General features: G+C 41.5%; 1 protein-coding gene across 1 annotated transcript in view; it reads right to left on the reverse strand.

Annotated features, from left to right (window-relative positions):
• The window catches only part of CNTNAP5 (contactin associated protein family member 5), a 773827-nt gene that overhangs the window by 362308 nt on the left and 392867 nt on the right, over window positions 1-18652 (reverse strand). The window contains exon 8 of the mRNA XM_087853915.1: window positions 4261-4525. Within this exon, the coding sequence (XP_087710041.1) occupies window positions 4261-4525 (265 nt within the window). The remainder of the gene's footprint in view (window positions 1-4260; window positions 4526-18652) is intronic.

An 18652-nucleotide genomic window follows, 5' to 3' on the forward strand; every position in this document is an offset into this window, starting at 1 on the left:
TGTACTTAATGAATACTGGTGTGTGTGTGTGTGTGTGTGTGTGTGTGTGTGTGTGTGTGTTTGTAAATTGATATATACATATGGATTATCTATCTTATAATATTATACAGGCAAACTTGGCTAAACTATATAAGAAGTCTTAAAGACAATGGACTCACCATCTTGTGTAAATCTCACCTAACCCAAGAATCTGTCAATGGAGCCACCCAATAAAATGTTCTGGGAAGAACTAACTTTAGACACTAGATAGCTATTTATCTTTACAGCCTTTTGTATATACGTCTGGAAATCTTTAAAGTTTCCTCACATTTGAATTACAATATAAAATATGAATATGGGTGGCAGCAAGTTCCAGCATAGAGACCACGAACTTGAGAATCCAAAAGAAAGACCTGAGGTTGAACACCATCTTCGTCACTTTAACTTAATTTTTTCCTTCCCAGTTTCATCCTATGCATGTTGGTAAAATAATGACCACTTCATAAGTTTCATGAATTGTTTTAGCCCTGCAATATTGTATGACCAGGCCCTGACACAATGTCTGACCTACAAGAGATCTACCATGATTGTGGATTCTACTCTCACATCACTTACAGTGAAAGGATTTCCTCAACTTTTCCTCGTCTCCACATGATTAAGGCTTTCAAGAAAGGAGGTGACAAAAACAAAAAGTAAAGAAAAATATAAGAGAAGAGTTACACTGCTGTCTTTCATCTTCTGGAAACTTCATCTTCTAGAAGAACTAAATTCAGATGCTTTCTACTTTAAGGAATCATTTAGATTGCACTTCTATCCCTGACCTCCAAAGCAAAAAGTTATGCACACTGTACAAAGCTCTGGAAATAGGGGTGAATGTGCCAGGCATCTCTGCACCTCCATTTCCATGAGGGTTACTTTCTCTTTTCGACCCAAGATGTTAGAAACGCCTGAACTAGTGTCCAATTAATCTTTAAATATCTGGATTCCCTGTCCCACTAACGAAATGTGGTGTGCTACTATCTGTTTTCCATAATGTACTATGTGTTGAGGGTAGCCCCACTGGGCCTCAAGCATCATCGGCACCATGGCCATTACCTCCTGTTTTCTCACACGGGGCTATCATCCCTTAGAAAGCCACTATGATCTCAAGTACTTTGAAAACAAGTTTCCTCAGAAATGTAAAGAACAAGAAAACTTTTTGTTTGACTTTTTGTTTGTTGTTTGTTTAGCTTCTCTCCCCCACCTTCCCCAGGCAGAAAAAATCCAGCAGACACAAAGCATAGCTCCATTTCAAAGAAAAAATGAGAGAAGTTCAAATTTTCCAAAATTCAAAAATTCTTCCTGGGGAAAGAATAAAGCAAGAGTTTTCTAAGACAGACTTCAGGAACTCAGCACATTTTTAAAACTTCCTTTTACTTGTTTCATTTTTTGAGAGACAGGTCTGAAATAACGGATGATTTTTTCCCCTTCTGCAGCTGGGCAACGTGGCAGCTTTTACCAGCCTCTCTCAGTTATAAACGTGTTTTAATGGACTGACATGTGCTTAATAATACAGGCAGCACCTGGACGCTTTAGAGCAAAGTGCCGCCAGGGCCTATCCTATATTAAAACTGCATTATTGACCTGAGGCCTACAAGTCTCTGTACTCAAACATCTTGCCGATTAGAGAGAGAAACAGCCTAGTGCCAGCTCACATTTTTCTTCTTCAAATAGGGAGGACTTAGGTCTAACTTTTATAACTCTGAACGTGAAAAATATTATGTTTCTAAGTGATTAACTTACCTCCATTACTGGGAATTTTATAAATTTTATAAAAGTCCTATGCCTGCACAAATTGACTCAGCTTTTATGACTCTGTGAGGGAGGCCCCTTCTAGCTATAGGTTTTGAGTCAGTATGGAAAGGAAGGGAATTTGCTGACTAGCTTCTCAATACGGTGCTTAAGATTTTAGGTACATTCCTCGTTTAATCACCATCATGGCAGTCTCCTGATGTAAGAACTTTTTTTTTTTTCCATCTCACGTTTTAGGTAAACTCTGAGATGGTCCTTGATGATCCATGACTCCTAATATCCACAGCTTTGTATAATACCCTTGGCTTGAGGAAGTCCTAGACTTATTTCCTTGTTTCTACTACTGAACAAAGCATGGTAAAAGGAATGGAATGCCACTCCTGGTGTTAGGTTATAAAAAGACTATGGCTTTTGTCTTGAGTGCTCTTTCTCTTTCTTGATTTTGGGATAAAAGTACTATCATTTCTTGCGGCAGCCTTCTGGAGAGACCATGGGATAAGCTTGGAAGTGGATCTTCTGAGGCCTGCCAACAGCCATATGGGTTAGCTTGGAAGCAGATTTACCCAGAGTTGAACTTTGAGATGATGGCAGCCCCCACCAACAACTTAATTGAAGCAAGAAATACCCAGCCAAGGTGCCCCTGGATTCCTGACTTATGAACTAGGACACAATAAACATTTTCAACCACGATATTTTGCTATAGTTTTTTACACAACCATAGATAACTAATACAGTTTCATTTACATATGAGACAAAGTTAAGAAGTTTATTCAGGGCCATAGAATAGTAAGGAAAAGCAGTATCTTTTGAACCTAAGTTCCAGACCCAGGCTCTCCTACTATTCCAGGGATTCAATGGACTTTTTCTCCACTAAGTGGTATATGAGGTTCTCCCACAGTCTGGCCTGATCTTGGGTATTAAGTCATGCTCTTTACTATTAAAATCAAGTTTCTCTAGTTTATTTGGGTAACAAAACTCGCAGTACAGTGGGAGAAGGAAGACATTTAAGAAAAAATGTGATGTAATCCAGAATGGATATTGGCCCAGGATGCCCAGAGGAGCGGTATTTGATTCAGACTGTGGAACCATGGAGGCTTTCCAATGATTTGTTGACTTAGGAACATGCCTCACCCCCTAATATAATGCCTGGCACATGGTCCAACCTCAGTAAGTTCTTGTTGACTAAGTACTGCTTCTTGAAGGACAGGAGACACTAGTAAAATAACAAATAGAGAGGGAGGGAGAAAGTTCTACCGACTCGTGTTACAAAAATATCACATGGAAGAATCAGAGTTTTGAAAAACATGACTTCTTCATAAATCTGTTCTGTAGTATTGCTACATATTAAAATCTGTATATTGCCATAGAAGTCTTTCCAAAATTAGCTATTCAAGGACCAATTTAAAAAGTTTTGCCATACCTAGAGGCCATATACTAAAGTATACTTTAAAATATTTTTTAATTTAAATATTTTTATTTATTTACTTGAGACAGAGAGAGAACCAGAGAGCTCAAGGTGGGGGAGGGGCAGAGGGAGAGGGAGAAGCAGATCCCAGGGAGGGGCTGGAACCCAGGACCCTGAGATCAGGACCTGAGCCAAAGGCAGACACTTAACTGACTGAGCTACCCAGGTGCCCCTAAAAAGTATTTTTTAAACTCACTAATTTTCCCTTGAAATAAAATCTGGTGGTTGCAAAGGGTCCATGGTAGTGTGTTTGATATACAGGAAAACTACAGACTTCAAAGCCAGACAAATTCAGGATGAAATTGTGGTTCCATCCCTTATTAATGTGGGATTTTGGAAGTTACTTAGCTTCCATGACTCTTCACTTCCTCATCTATAAAGTACCTATAAAATACCTTCCTTGAACGAGCATGATGAAGACTCCATGTAATATATGATATGTCTGTTGAGACCCAACAAAGAGCTCAGAAAATGGTCTACATTATGCTATATATAGGCAGGAATTCTTATTCTCACTTTTCAAACAAGTCTGCTGAGGAATAAGGAAATTACGAGACTTGTCAAAGTTTAATAGATATGCCTGAATTCAGTGGTGGGTTTGTTGTTGTTGTTGTTGTTTATTTCGTTTTGTTTTTTGAAAAAATGTTGCCTTGGGGCACCTGTGTGGCTCATTCAGTTAAGTGTCTTCCTTCCGCTCAGGTCCTGATCTCAGAGTGCTGGGATCCAGCCTCACATTGAGTCAGGGTCCCTGCTCAGCAAGGAGTCTACTTCTCCCTCTGCCCCTTCTGTCTACTCCCCCGCCAATATATATATATATATATATATATATATATATATATATATATATATATATATATATATGTTGTTTTTTTTAAAGTTTGCATCTTCAAACTTAGAGTAAATTAGTGTATACTGGGTCATCCCACATCCCTTAGAGCTGGATTCTGCACATTTTAGTCAGAATCTCAAACATGTGCTGACTTGGCTGAACAAGAAACCACCTAGCAATTGTCAGAAGACGGTACCTGTGAGGATTTCAGCAGTGCGTTCAGTCATTTTCTGAATCACGAGTCTCACGGTTCCACCCTCCAGGCTCAGCAGCAGGGTTCCCGAGCCCTCAGACAGCTCTGTGGACAGAAGCAGACCATCCTTGTTCCATGTTCGAAACTGGAAACTCACTGAGAGCCCATCAATTTGGGGGGTGCCGGGCAGCAGCAAATAACTGCTGCTGGAGTTGACAAATGTGATGGGAACGATTTGTGGTTCGGAGCAGGAAAAAGTGACATTGCCCTGGAAAACAATAAAAATCAAACATATAAAAGCCATTTTTTATTCTGCAATCTGACAGCTGATATAAACAACCACCTGGAGCGGACCTTAATTTCAGGATCATTCTACATTCAGCTGCAAGATCTTAAAGGAAAAAAAATGTCAGTTTTGTTCAGAATATGCCCACGAGATTGTTTCCATTCCTGTTTTACAGATCAAACTCTTATCTTGGAGAAGGCCATCGAAGACTCCAGTTGGGGTAGGGGGCGGGATGGGAAACATCAACATTTTCTAAGGAACCAGTTATGAAAACAAGTACATTTATCATTGAATAAATATGTACAGCAAACCAAGTATGGGCCAAGCAGGGGATAAAGTTTAAAGAGATACACATGAGGGGCGCCTGGGTGGCTCAGTCGTTAAGCGTCTGCCTTCGGCTCAGGGCGTGATCCCGGCGTTCTGGGATCGAGCCCCACATCAGGCTCCTCTGCTGGGAGCCTGCTTCTACTTCTCCCACTCCCCCTACTTGTGTTCCCTCTCTCGCTGTCTGTCTCTCTCTGTCAAATAAATAAAATCTTTAAAAAAAAAAAAAAGAGAGAGAGATACACATGAAAAAACTTTGTTATGACATGGAAGGTGCTACAAGAGAGAGAGAGAGACACAAGCTCCCAGGGGAGCCTAGTAGAAGAAATAACTAAACAGGTAAAGGTTTCACAAGGGAGGTGATGCTTTCCTGGAAGGACGTGGGAAGGAGAGAAGTGAGTGTGCTGGCTAGCCTTTTCAGCAAGTGGCACGTTGCGTGCAAAAATTTGGAGAAATTAGCAAAATGGCATTCCTGGAAATTACAGGGAACTTGTCATTTCTGAGCATTAAGTGAGGCAGGGAAGGCCAGGGGCCATGAAGGCAGTGAGACCATAAAGATGAGTAGAGGCAGAGTTTAAAAGTCCCTTTATGTTTGCTAAAGTTATCATCCAAGCTTAGAAACAATAAAGTGACATTGGTCGGATTTTAAGCTATGAAGAGGATTTTCAGTAGCATGCGGAAGCCTAGAGGTGGGGAATACTAAGGGTGCATCAGCTAGAATCAGGAAGATGAAGAAGAATATTATTCTTTGCATTAAGTGAGGGAAACTGGTCCAAGTTTTCCAGGGGGGATCACCTTAGCTTGACTGGCTGCCTGAATTCAAATTTTCCACTAAGGTGTCCAAATAGGGAGGTTATATACCTACTACAGCTCCCAGTACTGGAGCAGGTTGATCGTTCAACTCCAAAATCCTCATAGTCTGGAAAAACATCCCTAGGTCCCCACATTGTCTGTTAATGATAGTCCCGCATTTCTGAAAACAAACAGCAATCTCCAAACAAACTTAAACCAATAGCACATTTCTGATGGTTCACTCACCAACCATGCTGCTATCAGTGTATGCTTGCATTAATCATTTGTTGTAGTTGTTTAGATGTTTCCTCGTCTTGGGTTAGATCCCCAGAAGTTAATTAATGTGTCAAAGGGCAAGGCCCTTGATATCCATTAAGAAGTTGCCTACAGTTCATACTGCCCCACCGCGCCTTAGGCAGTAGGCTAAGTGCTCACAAACATACCTCATGTATTCTGCACAGTAACACTGGATCCATTTAAATAGTTCACAAACTAAGTTAAGGAAGCTTAGCGGATTAACAAAAGTCATGTGCCTCCTTAGCAGTGACAATGGGATACAAACCTCTGTTTGTCAGACATGGAAGACTTTCCTTATAGCCATTTAGCCACCATCTCTGAAACATCCCTCTTCTGCACTGGGTAACACCATTCTAAAAATTCTACCCATTTGGTTATCATATCCATTGTTGTTCTAATTTGCATTTAAAAAAATTTCTGGGGCACCTGGGTGGCTCAGTTGGTTAAGTGTCTGACTTCTGCTCAGGTCATGATCTCAGGGTCCTGGGATGAAGTCCCACGTCATCTGGCTCCCTGCTCAACGGGAAGTCTGCTTCTCCCTCTCCCGCTGCCCCTCCCCCCACTTGTGTTTGCTCTCTCTCTCTCTCTCCCTCAAATAAATAAAATCTTAAAAAAAAAATCTGGTGGGCTTCTTTTCAAGAATTAGAATATCCCCACTGATGGCAGATTGATTGAAGCAGAGCTGTATTTTGGAAGAATTAAAATCACAAATGCTCCTACAGCAAAGTCCAGATATAGCATAACCATTCTTCCTCTTTTTCTCTTCCTCAGGTCAGTATCACCTCCTCTGGTAACAAATTTGCCAGAGCTAAGTCGTACCCCAAGTTTGAGGGTGTGCAGAAGGGGGAATGGTTGGGAGGCAGTGATGAGGTTGCAGGCAAAGAGTAGGAGGTCATAAAAATGTTCCATTCCCTCGCCGATTTCAAATCCAATGTTTAGCTCAACCCAGTGTTCTCTAGATGTTCTCTGGATCGATAGCCATGGGAGGTGGGGGTCTACAGAAACTGAGATTCTCCCCTTATCTGAGCAGTTCACTCATATCTGACAGATCTGGGAGACCCCTTTCTCAGACTTGCTCCATCCACTGAATGTCTAATGGACCTCAGGTACTTGTGATATAGACCAGGGGACTCAGCATCCCTTGAAGGACATTCAAGTATCCTGACTGGATTCTGGTAGCAAGAAATTCAGATCAATGCCTCAGGGATTCTCTCTGGTTAAGGTAAAGCCATGTGTGGTGATCAACACTTTTCCTCATTGGAGAGCAGGACAATGTTAAAATGCATTGCGGTGTCCCTGGTTCACTGAAGATCATGCTCCTCCAGTCCATTCGCCTCATCCCTTCATACTGTCCTCGGCTGTCCTTCCCTGGAGCAGCTGCCTGAGCTTTCCAAACTTCTCTGTTGCTCAAACACACCCCTGCTATGTTCTCTGATGGCAAGTCCAAGGACAAACGACTAGGAGAGAAGATATAGGAGTAGATGGGAAATGCTTTCCACACCAAATCTGACCCAGCTCTCCTGGCAAGTGAATGCTTCCAGCTCAGCTCCCCATCACACAGCTGCTGTGCTGCCATTTCTGCTTCTAATCCCATCTCAGCTACACTTGCTGTTGGCAGAAATGTCACAGTGTTGAGAAACATTGATATCCACCCCCACCCCCATCTCCCCAGTAGACAGAAAGGAAAAAAAAATTAGCTAAATGCAAAAGTGCTACTTTTTAAATCAGCACGGATTATTTAATCTTTCTCAATAATACCATTTATGACTTCAGAATCCTTCTCAAGGCAGCATTTGAGGGAGTCCCCACCATGATTTAGAAACAGCAGGCAACAAGACAATTTACTTTTGGACACTGTCAAAACAAAAAGTGGTAAAAAGTCCACAGACTATATTCTACCCTATATACCCCTTCAATCTATTAATTCAACTTTCATTCCATCTCCCCCACCCCACTCCCTGCCTGCCAAGAAGGAAGCTCCATTTCTCAGACTCCCTATTCTACTGCACTTTTGATTCATTAAATACTTCAACATTTATTCAAGATTTCACGAGCATTATAAAACAATGTGCTAAGCACAGGAGTTACACATAAGTTATAAATGTGATTGAAATCTGTTGCATTAGTCCTTAAATGTACATTTTGACTGTAATAGGTACAAAGTGTGCCATGACACAGGAGTGCACCATGGCCAAATCTTCAACATAAATCAACAGAACCTTGGCCCTACAGATGAGATTAAAAAAAAAAAAAAAGTCAGTATCACTGCCATGGGTCCCTTTCTCCCCTCCATAAATTACAAGACCTGAAGGGTCTTTTACTGTACAAAAATTGGTTAATCTACATTGAAGAAGCTAAATCCTTGGTACCTGATGTATTTCTCCTGCAACTCCACCATGTCCTGGTTGGATAGTGACCTTCTACTACGTGACTGAGGCTGCCAGTCAAGACTGGGATAAGGCCTCCCCAAGGCAATAACTGGCACAGGTATCTGGAACACCTGAGTGGGGATCTCCATTTGATTCCAGGATGGCAGTTCTTAGTGCCCTGTGCTTTCATGTATGCTTTTCATGTGCATACATGCCCATTCTCCAAAAGGCAAGGTACCCCAAACTGCTGACCCCAAGATAGAGCAGCCATCTGTGCATTAGAGAACCCCAAACAATATCCATGTTCCTTCTCAAGGATCCACCATGGCCTTTTCTTTATAACCCTTAAGACACAGAACTTCCCATCTCACCTTTCTCAGACAAAAAAATGATCTCTCCAGATGGAGCACAGAGCTTTGAAACCCTAAAGATCTTTTCATAGACCATCTTAGAGAGATTGTCCATATCTGTGTAAAAATGCTGTTCTGCACCATAAACAACAAAAGCTGATAATGTCCTCTGTCATGAGAAGCTTGATGGCCTCCTACGGGTGGTCAGGACTTGAAACCCAAGAACCAAGTTTGTATCAGAGAAGGAAGCAAACCCTTTTCATTGATTCATTCTCCTCAGGGAGCCCTCCCTCCAGAGGGCAGAGAAAAGCCCCTACCTCACTAATAGCTATGGAGTAGTACATGGTCCTAGACAAAGGAAGCCTGTCCTAATCTGGACAGTTACAAAAGGCTTCCTTAGAGAGGTGACACTAGCATTGAGATTTTACAGAGGTACAGGAGTGGCTACATGAACAGTAAGAAGTATGCCATCTGAGCACAGAGGGAAAGCACTTGCTAAGGCCAGAGACAGGAAGGTGTGTGGCAGGCATAGCCAGGGACTCAGCAGAAGGTCTGCTGACTACAGTTCAAAAGCCAGGATGTCCGCAGGCAATATTAAGTCAAAAGGACAGAAAGAAAGGCAATCATGTAAGCCTTTAGACTACGTTGAGGCACTAGAACTTGATGCTATGGACAAAAAGAGAATGAGAATGGGGGAAGGGGGGATTGATGTAGAAGTTAGGATACACGCTCAAGTGCTTCAGATGCATCCCTCAGGGGGCTCTCCTCAGGAAGTGGAGTGTATTGTGTGAGGAGATGAGTGGCCAAGGGCCACACCTCAGGCAGCTGTTGTAGTTAGTAGACCAGAGCAGTTAAGGGATTATGGAGGGCTCTATCTAGAATGGCAAAGAGGGAGAGGGAGAAAAGCAAACAAATATTTTGCAGGTAAAATTGATAGGAGGTGCTGTGCAGGGTAAAGGGACAGGAAGATCAAGCATAGCTCCCATTCTCCTCTGCTTGAACAAGGCACTTCAGGTAGGAAAGAGCAGAGATGGCGCTTGACCACTGACTGACTGCCACCTGCCATGGCTGGCATCCACCCCATTAGAGTGCGAAGACACACTGACAGCAAACAGAAGTCCTTAAGCTCACTCATCCGATCAAGTTGTATAGTTACTATGGCAACCTGCACCCTAAACACACTTCCTGCCTTTCTCCCTCTACCAGGAGTGAGTGGCTTCTTCAAGCATCTGCACCCACCTTCCCACTTCCTCCCCCATGGGCCACATGCCCAAGCCTGTTTCAGATCCTTCCAGCCACAAGGTAGCTGCCTTCTCCACCATGTGTCACTGGTCTGTGTTAGCATACTGTTTATCCGCATATCTACACATGTATGACCATACATTTATCATATCTCTTATACTGCCTTGTCATAATTAGCTACTCTTGAATACTTGCATAGCTTTTACACAATAATGCATTTATTTGTATTTGCGTACAGAGCATTTGCTTCGAATTCGGAGAAGGAAGTAAAATTGTTCAACTTAGGCAGAAATGGATTCTTATCATAAATATTTAGTGGAAAACCCATATATTCTATCTGATCCTTATTTTTGGCTACTATAATTTGGAGGATAAAGGTAGAGAGTTGACTTGGGATCAAATGAGAACACATGCAACGTGCCCAGCATTGATTGTGATTGTTGTTTTTCTGCTTTCCCAGGTCTGCCAATTTTTGGGTGATCTGAGGCAAGTCACTTCTAGAGTCTTAGTTTCCTGTTTTGTAACCTGAAACCATTGGACTAGACAGTTCTAAGGTCCCCACTGCTTCCACATTTCTACAGTATCTGAAACTAAACACCCACATCCTTATCATCTGTCTTCTCTTTAGAGTGGGGCATAGGCATCATCTGAACCATTCCTATTGTTGGTATGAGACATGTAACCAAGTATTTACATTTTCAAATACTTTTCTTTATAATGATTCAGGGCATAAAGAAGGACACTTAGGCCTTTCTCCTACCAATTCTTTTCGAACTTCAGGGAACAAAGCAAGAGTCTCCGTATATGATGATATATATTTAAAATATAGTAAACAGAAAATGATATTATTTTATATTTTAAAAAAGAGGCCCAATTTTTATAAACATGATTAGCAGGGAATAACAACCAATTGACTGACTATTCTTCTCTCTACCCCCTCTCCAAAAAAAGCAGCCGTAAACCCTTTACAAAGAGAATGCTAGGTTAACATTGAAGTGCACCAGGGTTTACAGTGTTTAACCGTTTCTTGGAGATGATAAAATAGGTGAAATTCTATGTAACTTGCTTAGCTTGGTGCTGGTCCAAGGACCATGCAATGAAAATCAGAAGGAAACAATGAGAGAAAACAAAGGTTCTGAGCAGCAGCCTCCTTCCAAATAAATCCAAGTCATTCTGCCACCAAATCAGAAGTTTGTCAAATGCTGACTGTATTCCAAACAAAATCCATCCAACTAAAAGTTTTCTTCCCTGGTGGAGGGGCTCATCAAAAAGGAGATTTTGTAGTAATACCATGGTATCCTGATGACTTGTGAGTGAGGAGTATCTGACAGAGAGAAGCCTGCACATTTAAGTCTTTGTCATGTGACCATAGAATGAAACAGATGAACTGTCACAAACAAGACTTATTTTTCATACAGAGGAACAAACTTCAGAAGATGCTGTTCTGCTTATGAACACAGTGGAAGAAACACCATCATGGTCTAAACGCAAGTAATAGAGGGAACAGCCCCAAATGCATTGAACGGTGAGTTAATGTCAAACGTTGCTAAATATGTAAATCATTTTTTTCATTGGTCACTGGATAGGTTAGCCAGGCCTCAGACAGCACAAGGCAAAAATGTCATAATTTGCCAAACTAGAACAAGAAGCTAACAAAACTGAGAAGAAAGACACTCACGAATGGCTTAATCTGTCCTACTTCACAGATGTAGGGTTGAACATAATCCTTTGCTTATTTTGGTTGAGGCCACAGATGTACATGAGACCTTTTAGACCATAGCAGCCAAAGTTAACTGTGCCTGGATTTCTACCAAGGTGTTACCTTTGCCTTAATCCTCTGATAAGGGAACCACTTTATTTCAAGATTGTTCTTTGCTTGTGTTGACTGCACAGACTACAGGTTATGGATAAAGGGGCCATCAGTGATGAACTGTTCATGGCATTTGTCACTTGTGGGCAATTTCCTCCAGTCAAACTTTGACCAGTTACGATAGGCACCACCTTCTTCTAGTTATCTTGGTTTGGCAAGTGCATTCCTTCCCGACACATTTCACTACTCAAAGATATCTATTCCTGGGGCGCCTGGGTGACTCCGTTGTTAAGCGTCTGCCTTTGGCTCAGGGCATGATCCTGGAGTTCTGGGATCGAGCCCCATGTCGGGCTCTTCCGCTGGGAGCCTGCTTCTTCCTCTCCCACCCCCCCTGCTTGTGTTCCCTCTCTCGCTGGCTGTCTCTCTCTCTGTCAAATGAATAAATAAAATATTTAAAAAAAAAAAGATATCTATTCCTGCCTGTAATAGTGATTCAAGCCATTTAACTATTTTGTGGAAGGCACCAGAAAGTTATCCTCTGCTTTAAATGATAGTCTTAAAGAAGTCATAGATAAAAGGCATGTGAGGAGCCTTCAAGGCCAATGTCCTCTAACTCATTCTCAATTAGGCGGCTTGCCACTACTTCTTGCCTCTTTTCTAGGACTTCATTTCACCCACCAAATGCTGCTCACTACCTGACAATAAGACCTTAGCCTGGCTTAGAGTCAACTGGGGAGAGGAGGACAGAGGTAAGACAGTTGCCAGGTCCTGGTCTGGGACCTACTAGCCATCCACTGGCACAGCAGGACATGCAGTGCAACTGATGCAGTTGGAATGTTGTGGTCTTGAACCTTGGCAGACAATTGGATTGGTTCCCTAAGGATGGGGGAGAGAGGTGCCCCAGGGTAAATGTGCATTCACAGTTCACTCTCCCAAAAAGGGGCAAGCCCACACCTTCACTGAGACTCTAATGTAGTGATGGGGTGGCTGTGGGGATTGGCTTTAGCTGGAAGGTTGGCATGATCCAGAAATCCATCTACCATATCTGGGACCCAAAGCCTCTGGCCCTGGGGACACCTAGTTGTCACTCATTTGAGAGCACCTCTGTCCACCCCTGCAAGAAAAGAGAGGGGGAAAACAAAATAGAATTCAAAGAGTAGACCAGTATTTATTTGTTGAAATGAGGCCATTGATTGAGGTAGTCTGGGAAAAGAACTTGACCAAAGTTAGTATGAGTCTGAATCTAGTCTGGGGAACAAGGCAGTGGCTAGATAAAGGGGCTATGTGAGTGGCTAGGAGAGATGGAGTCTTGCTGGCCACTCTACTTCCACTGGGACTCCTCAAATATTGTCACAACCAAGTCCCAGTATATCCCTTCCTTGAGTCCTGAGTAGAGATGATATGTCAGAAACGGCTATCTTGCTGTACCAGAAAACCAATTTCTAAGACCTCAAGGGAATATAGCAGACCCATCTTGAGGTTCTGCTTACCTTGACTGGTTTTAGAGTTTCCTAAATGTGCACTTCTAAGGGTTATATTGCTGTGCTGAGCTGTTATTTACAAAGCATTTTCATTGTGGGTGTTTGTTTTGTTTTTAATCATCATCCAGACATCACAACACCCTGGTGAGTAAAAAATAAAGCTAGCAGTGCAAGGCTGAGTTTCAATCAGGAGGCATCAAACAAAGCCAATCAAGCATTTATAAGCTGGGGGAAAATGATCTTGATTCAATCTAATTTGTGGGGAAAGATTTCAAAGTCAGTTCTTGATTTTCCAAATGAGTACAACCATTTCTAATTTGATTTGTCTGAAAACTCCCAGGACTGACTGGCACGCTATTGGCAAATGTAGAGGAAAGGCTGCCTTGTAAGCTAAAGCTATTTTTCTGATTCACAAACTTAGGAGGAACAGGGGGCCAAATTAAGGTATTTTTTAATGTTTAGACAAAGATAGTCTCCTTCATTTTTTTATTTATGTATTTAAACAGATATTTATTAAGCAGTTCATATAGACTGGGCTCAGTTCTAGTGGCAAGGATACAGCCCAGGAGATAGGTAGAGTTTGCGCACCTGGAGCTTGCACTGCACAGGATGAAGGACACAAAATGTGTCATCACAACTATGATTAGGTGCCAGGAGGGAGAAGTCTATGTTGATGGGACAGCATTTAACAGGGCTTCCTGAAGTACCTTTTGATTTGGATGATAAGTAGGAAGAAGTGGGAGTGGGAACAGGATTGGGGTCGAGGGTGAGAAGTCAGAGGAGGACAACCACTGGAAAGAAAGTAATGGTGTAGTTTTGGAAGTTAAGGGAAACTAGATGCCTGGCATCAGTCTATACAGGTAACATATTTATTGTTTCTGCCAAAGAAGGCCTTTGAGGATAGAGATCATGACCCTTCAGTTTCATTTGAGGGATACCTAGGGGAAGCATCTTCAATAATGAAGGGAATGTCCCACTAATGGCTGAAGAGCATGGGTACACTGGCAGGTGGTTCCCCACATGGCCCACTTCTCCAGCTTTCCATGAGGTGGCTACATGTACATATCAGTAAACAGGGACCCACTGAGAGCCACATGCTGCCTTTGGCCTCAAACACTTTCTCTTGACTTTCTTCTATTTTGCCCAGTCCGCAAGCTCGCAATTTCAGTTCCTTGGCTATGGATTCAGAGTTCGTTCCATGCCTGTGTGCCCATTTCTGGCCCCATATTTCATGCTTATTCCCGTGCATCAAAAATGAACACCCCCACCTGAGTTTCAGTTTTTGCAAATAGTTGTGTCTTTCACCTAGAAACAAATCCCAGAGGACATCCTTGGTAGCTGGGGAGTAAAAGGGAATGACAAACACACCCAAGATTAAACTGATAACCTCTCAGTTTTAGGCAGAAGATAAAGGTGTAACTATGCTGAACACTCTTTAATTTTTATTTCCAAGTATTGTGTAAAGCTATTTGGAAATATGAATCAAGAAGCTTAAGAATATTAATAATCCTTTTTGACACTTTACTTTCACTTCTAGAAACCTATTTTCAGGAAATAATCTGCAATTAAAAATTAAACCGAGATTTACACACTAAACAACTATTATTTATAATAATACAAACCTGGCTTTAAAATTAGAAGAATCATTATATAAATTATGGTATATTCATCTGACATACTATTTGCCACCACTAATAACAATTTTTATGGTAAGCATGAAAATTGCTTTTAATATACTATCAAATGAAATGAACAGAATACAAATTGCATGTACAAATCAGATAAAATAAACCTATATATAAATATGTAGGTATAGAACAGAGACCACTTTGCTAAATAGTGGCTCTAATTGGCTTCTGGAATTACGAGGATTTTTATTCACATAATTATTTTTTTCTTCATTTAACATTTATTTAAAATGAAAAATTAAAACTTTTAAAATGGAAGTTTAAATTAAATTGTTTCCCATGGGGCACCTGGGTGGCTCAGTCATTAAGCATCTGCCTTCGGCTCAGAGCGTGATCCCAGGGTCCTGGGATCGAGCCCCACATCAGGCTCCTCCACTGGGAGCCTGCTTCTTCCTCTCCCACTCCCCCTGCCTGTGTTCCCTCTCTCACTGGCTGTTTCTCTCTCCATCAAATAAATAAATAAATAAAATCTTTAATAAATAAAATCTTAAATAAATAAATAAATCATTTTCCAAGTATCATTTGAAAGTTTTCATGACAACAATATTGAGAATTAGTAACTGCTATCAAGGACATTAGTGTGGATTATTGAGAGAAATAAATAATAGCAGTTAATCCAAGTAGGGATAGAAGCAGAGGGATATGAAACCCAATGACTACTAGTTTTCAAATGGTTCCCACACCTGAATAATTTTAGAATTGTTTGTTCTTTCATTGCAATCTTGAGTTATGTGTTTACTCCACCAAAGTAGGCAAAGGTGACAAGTCATTATGGTAGTAAAGTCGAAAGAAGGTGTCATGTGTGAGCGTGTGTGTGTGTGTGTGTGTGTGTGTGAACATGTGTGAACATTTCCTTTTGAGTAAACTCTCTTGTACAAGTCGTTTGGCCCGCAAACAAAGCAACTTTCCACTCTACAAGCATGTACGTGATGCCTTTTAAGACTAAATTCACTTCAGTGAGGAACAAATGTTCTTAGCTCTGAAAACATATTACGGGCTTCTTGGTGTCCTGGGAAGAGACTGAAAAGTATCAAGTGTATGGGCAGGGCAAGTACCCTTAACTGGCCTGGAAAATTAAGCAAATTTACAGCTCAAAAATGAATATATTATAAAAGTCAGCTTCTCAATTTTATCAATAATGATTTAGAAATGAGAAGAAACATATCTCACTCTGATTATTACAATTATCTCTAAATAAACATTTTAGAAGTTTTCCTAATAAAAATAACTTTAAAAAATAGAAGCTAAAACTGTTATATTTGGGGTGGTGAATATGCTAGATCAACACTGTCTAAGAGAAATATAATGTGAGCCACATATGTAATTTAAAATTTTCTGTAGCAGGACACCTGGGTGGCTCAGTTGGTTAAGGGTCTGCCTGTGGCAGAGGTCATGATCCCAGGGTCCTGGGATGGAGCCCTGAGTCAGGCTCCCTGCTCAGTGGGGAGCCTGCTTCTCCCTTTCCCTCTGTCCCCCCTCTGCCCCCTCCCCGCTATCCTTCTCTCTCTTGCTCTGCTCTCTCTCTGTCAAATAAATAAATAAGATCTCTAAAAATAAATTTAAAAATAAATAAAATTTTCTGTAGCTATATTAAAAAGAAAGAAGTAAAATGAAAGAGATTAACTTAATTTTAATTTGAATATTGGGTTATTTACCTCAATGCATGCAAATATTATTTAAACATATAGTCAATATTAAAATTACTGAGTTTTTTTTTAATTTTTCCAGCACATCTCAGTTTGATCTAAACACATTTCAAATGCTCAATAGCCACACATGGCCAATGGCTACCACATTGGATGGCACAAGTCCACAGTGTCCTTATAATGGTGATGGTAGACCTTGACACCAAAGTAAAAACTGTAACACTTTTTACATGAGAATTCTCATATACTGACCTTTATTGTTCAAAGAGACTTAGGCAGACATCCCCAGTTACCTACTCAAAATCCATTCTCCTTGCTTTTCTCGTAGTGGAACTCCAATTTGTTTGAGGCAACACTATGTTCAAGTGGGTGGCTACATGTCCTCACTCCCGCTGCAGATCTGTACGCTCAGGTGACTTAGTCTGGTCTACAAGGCATGGCAGCGCAGAAGCATTGGTTGGGACTTCCTGGAAGCCTTAAAAAGCGCTGACTTAGCTGACAGGGATACTCCTTTTGGCTCTGTTTTTCTCCCTCCTCTGAAGCTTTGCATGTAGATATGATTCCTCAGGTTCCAGAAGCCTACTGGGACTCTTAGGATAGAAGCCACAGAGTAAGAATGGCTTCCTTGAAGGGTGGAATAGTCTGAAGTCTCTAACTGCTTCCTGGGGCCTCTTGTCTCTATGTTACTGTTTTGTTGAGGAGGCAAGGGAGGCTATAGAGAACTAATACAAGCACTTCCTATGGTCTTCAGATAATAAAATTTTAAGTGATTGTTGAATTGTGTTTCCCCAGAATCCATATGTTGAAACTCTAACCCCCAGTACTTCAGAATGGGATAGTATTTGGAGATGAGACCTTTAAAGAGGGGATTAAGTTAAAATGAGGTCATTAGGGTGACCTCTAATCCAATCTAACTGGTAGACACCAGAAGAGGAAAATTGGGCACAGAGAAAAATCAGCTGTATGGAGACACAGAGGAGAGGCCAGTTAAGGCCCTGGGCAGAAGGTGCCCACGTGCAAGCCAAGGAGAGAGGCCTCAGGAGAAACCAAACCTCCTGACACCTTGATCTCAGACTTCTACTCTCCAGAACTGTGAGAATATAAATTTCTATTGTTTGATCCAAGCTAGCCTGTGGTAGTTTGTTATGGAAGTCCTTGTAAACTAATACAGTGATAGAGTGTTTTTAAATAATTCTCCTTAATGAAATGTTTGTGTTGAAAGGTATTTTAGACAATTTTTAAAGATTTTATTTATTTGACACAGAGGGAGAAAGAGCAAGCACAAGTACAAGTAAGTAGAGTGGCAGGCAGAGGGAGAGGGAGAGGCATACTCCCTGCTGAGCAGCGAGCCTGACGCGGGGCCTCATCCCAGGACCCTGAGATCATGACCTGAGCTGAAGGCAGACACTTAACCGACTGAGCCACCCAAGTGCCCCTGAAAGGTATTTTAGATGTTCTAAAGAATGTTTCCCAGGCACAGTACCAGAAAAAATAAGTTAATCATGAAGTTTATCCAACTATCTAGTAACCATATCAGATGGAGAAGCCACAGCTCCTGACTCATACAGTGGTTTTTATGTAGGCAGCAACCACTTCTGCATCAGGGACATAGAAATCATTCGTGGGGGTAGATATCCTGAAGATCACATTTTTTAAAGATTTATTTATTTATTTACTTGAGGGAGAAGGAGTGAGAGAAAGCACAAGCAGGAGCAGAGGGAGAGGGAGAAGCAGACTCCCCACTGAGCAGGGGGCCCGACGTGGGGCTTAATCCCAAAACCCTGAGATTATGACCTGAGCCAAAGACATACTCTTATCTGGCTGAGCCACCCAGGCACCCCCCAAAGATCATCTTCTAATTCTCTACCTCAGGTGGTTAAGAGTTAGGTGGTGTCAAGGATCTCTTCCTTATATGTGAAGATCACTATGTATAGGGAGAAACAGCCTCCCTTCAGAAGATGCTTCTACTCTCCAGTGTTAAATGAGGAGACATTCTCGCTGCTACTCGGATGCTGCAAGTTTGTCTTGGTATAATCATCCCAGCACTAGCTTAAATAAATATTTCTTAAGTACGTACTATCTGTAGTATGCTAGCTTCCTCGCTGGGAAT

The sequence above is a fragment of the Ursus americanus genome, chromosome 1 (genome assembly GCF_024610735.1).
Source record: "Ursus americanus isolate L20-20 chromosome 1, mUrsAme1.1.p, whole genome shotgun sequence".
NCBI lineage: Eukaryota > Metazoa > Chordata > Mammalia > Carnivora > Ursidae > Ursus > Ursus americanus.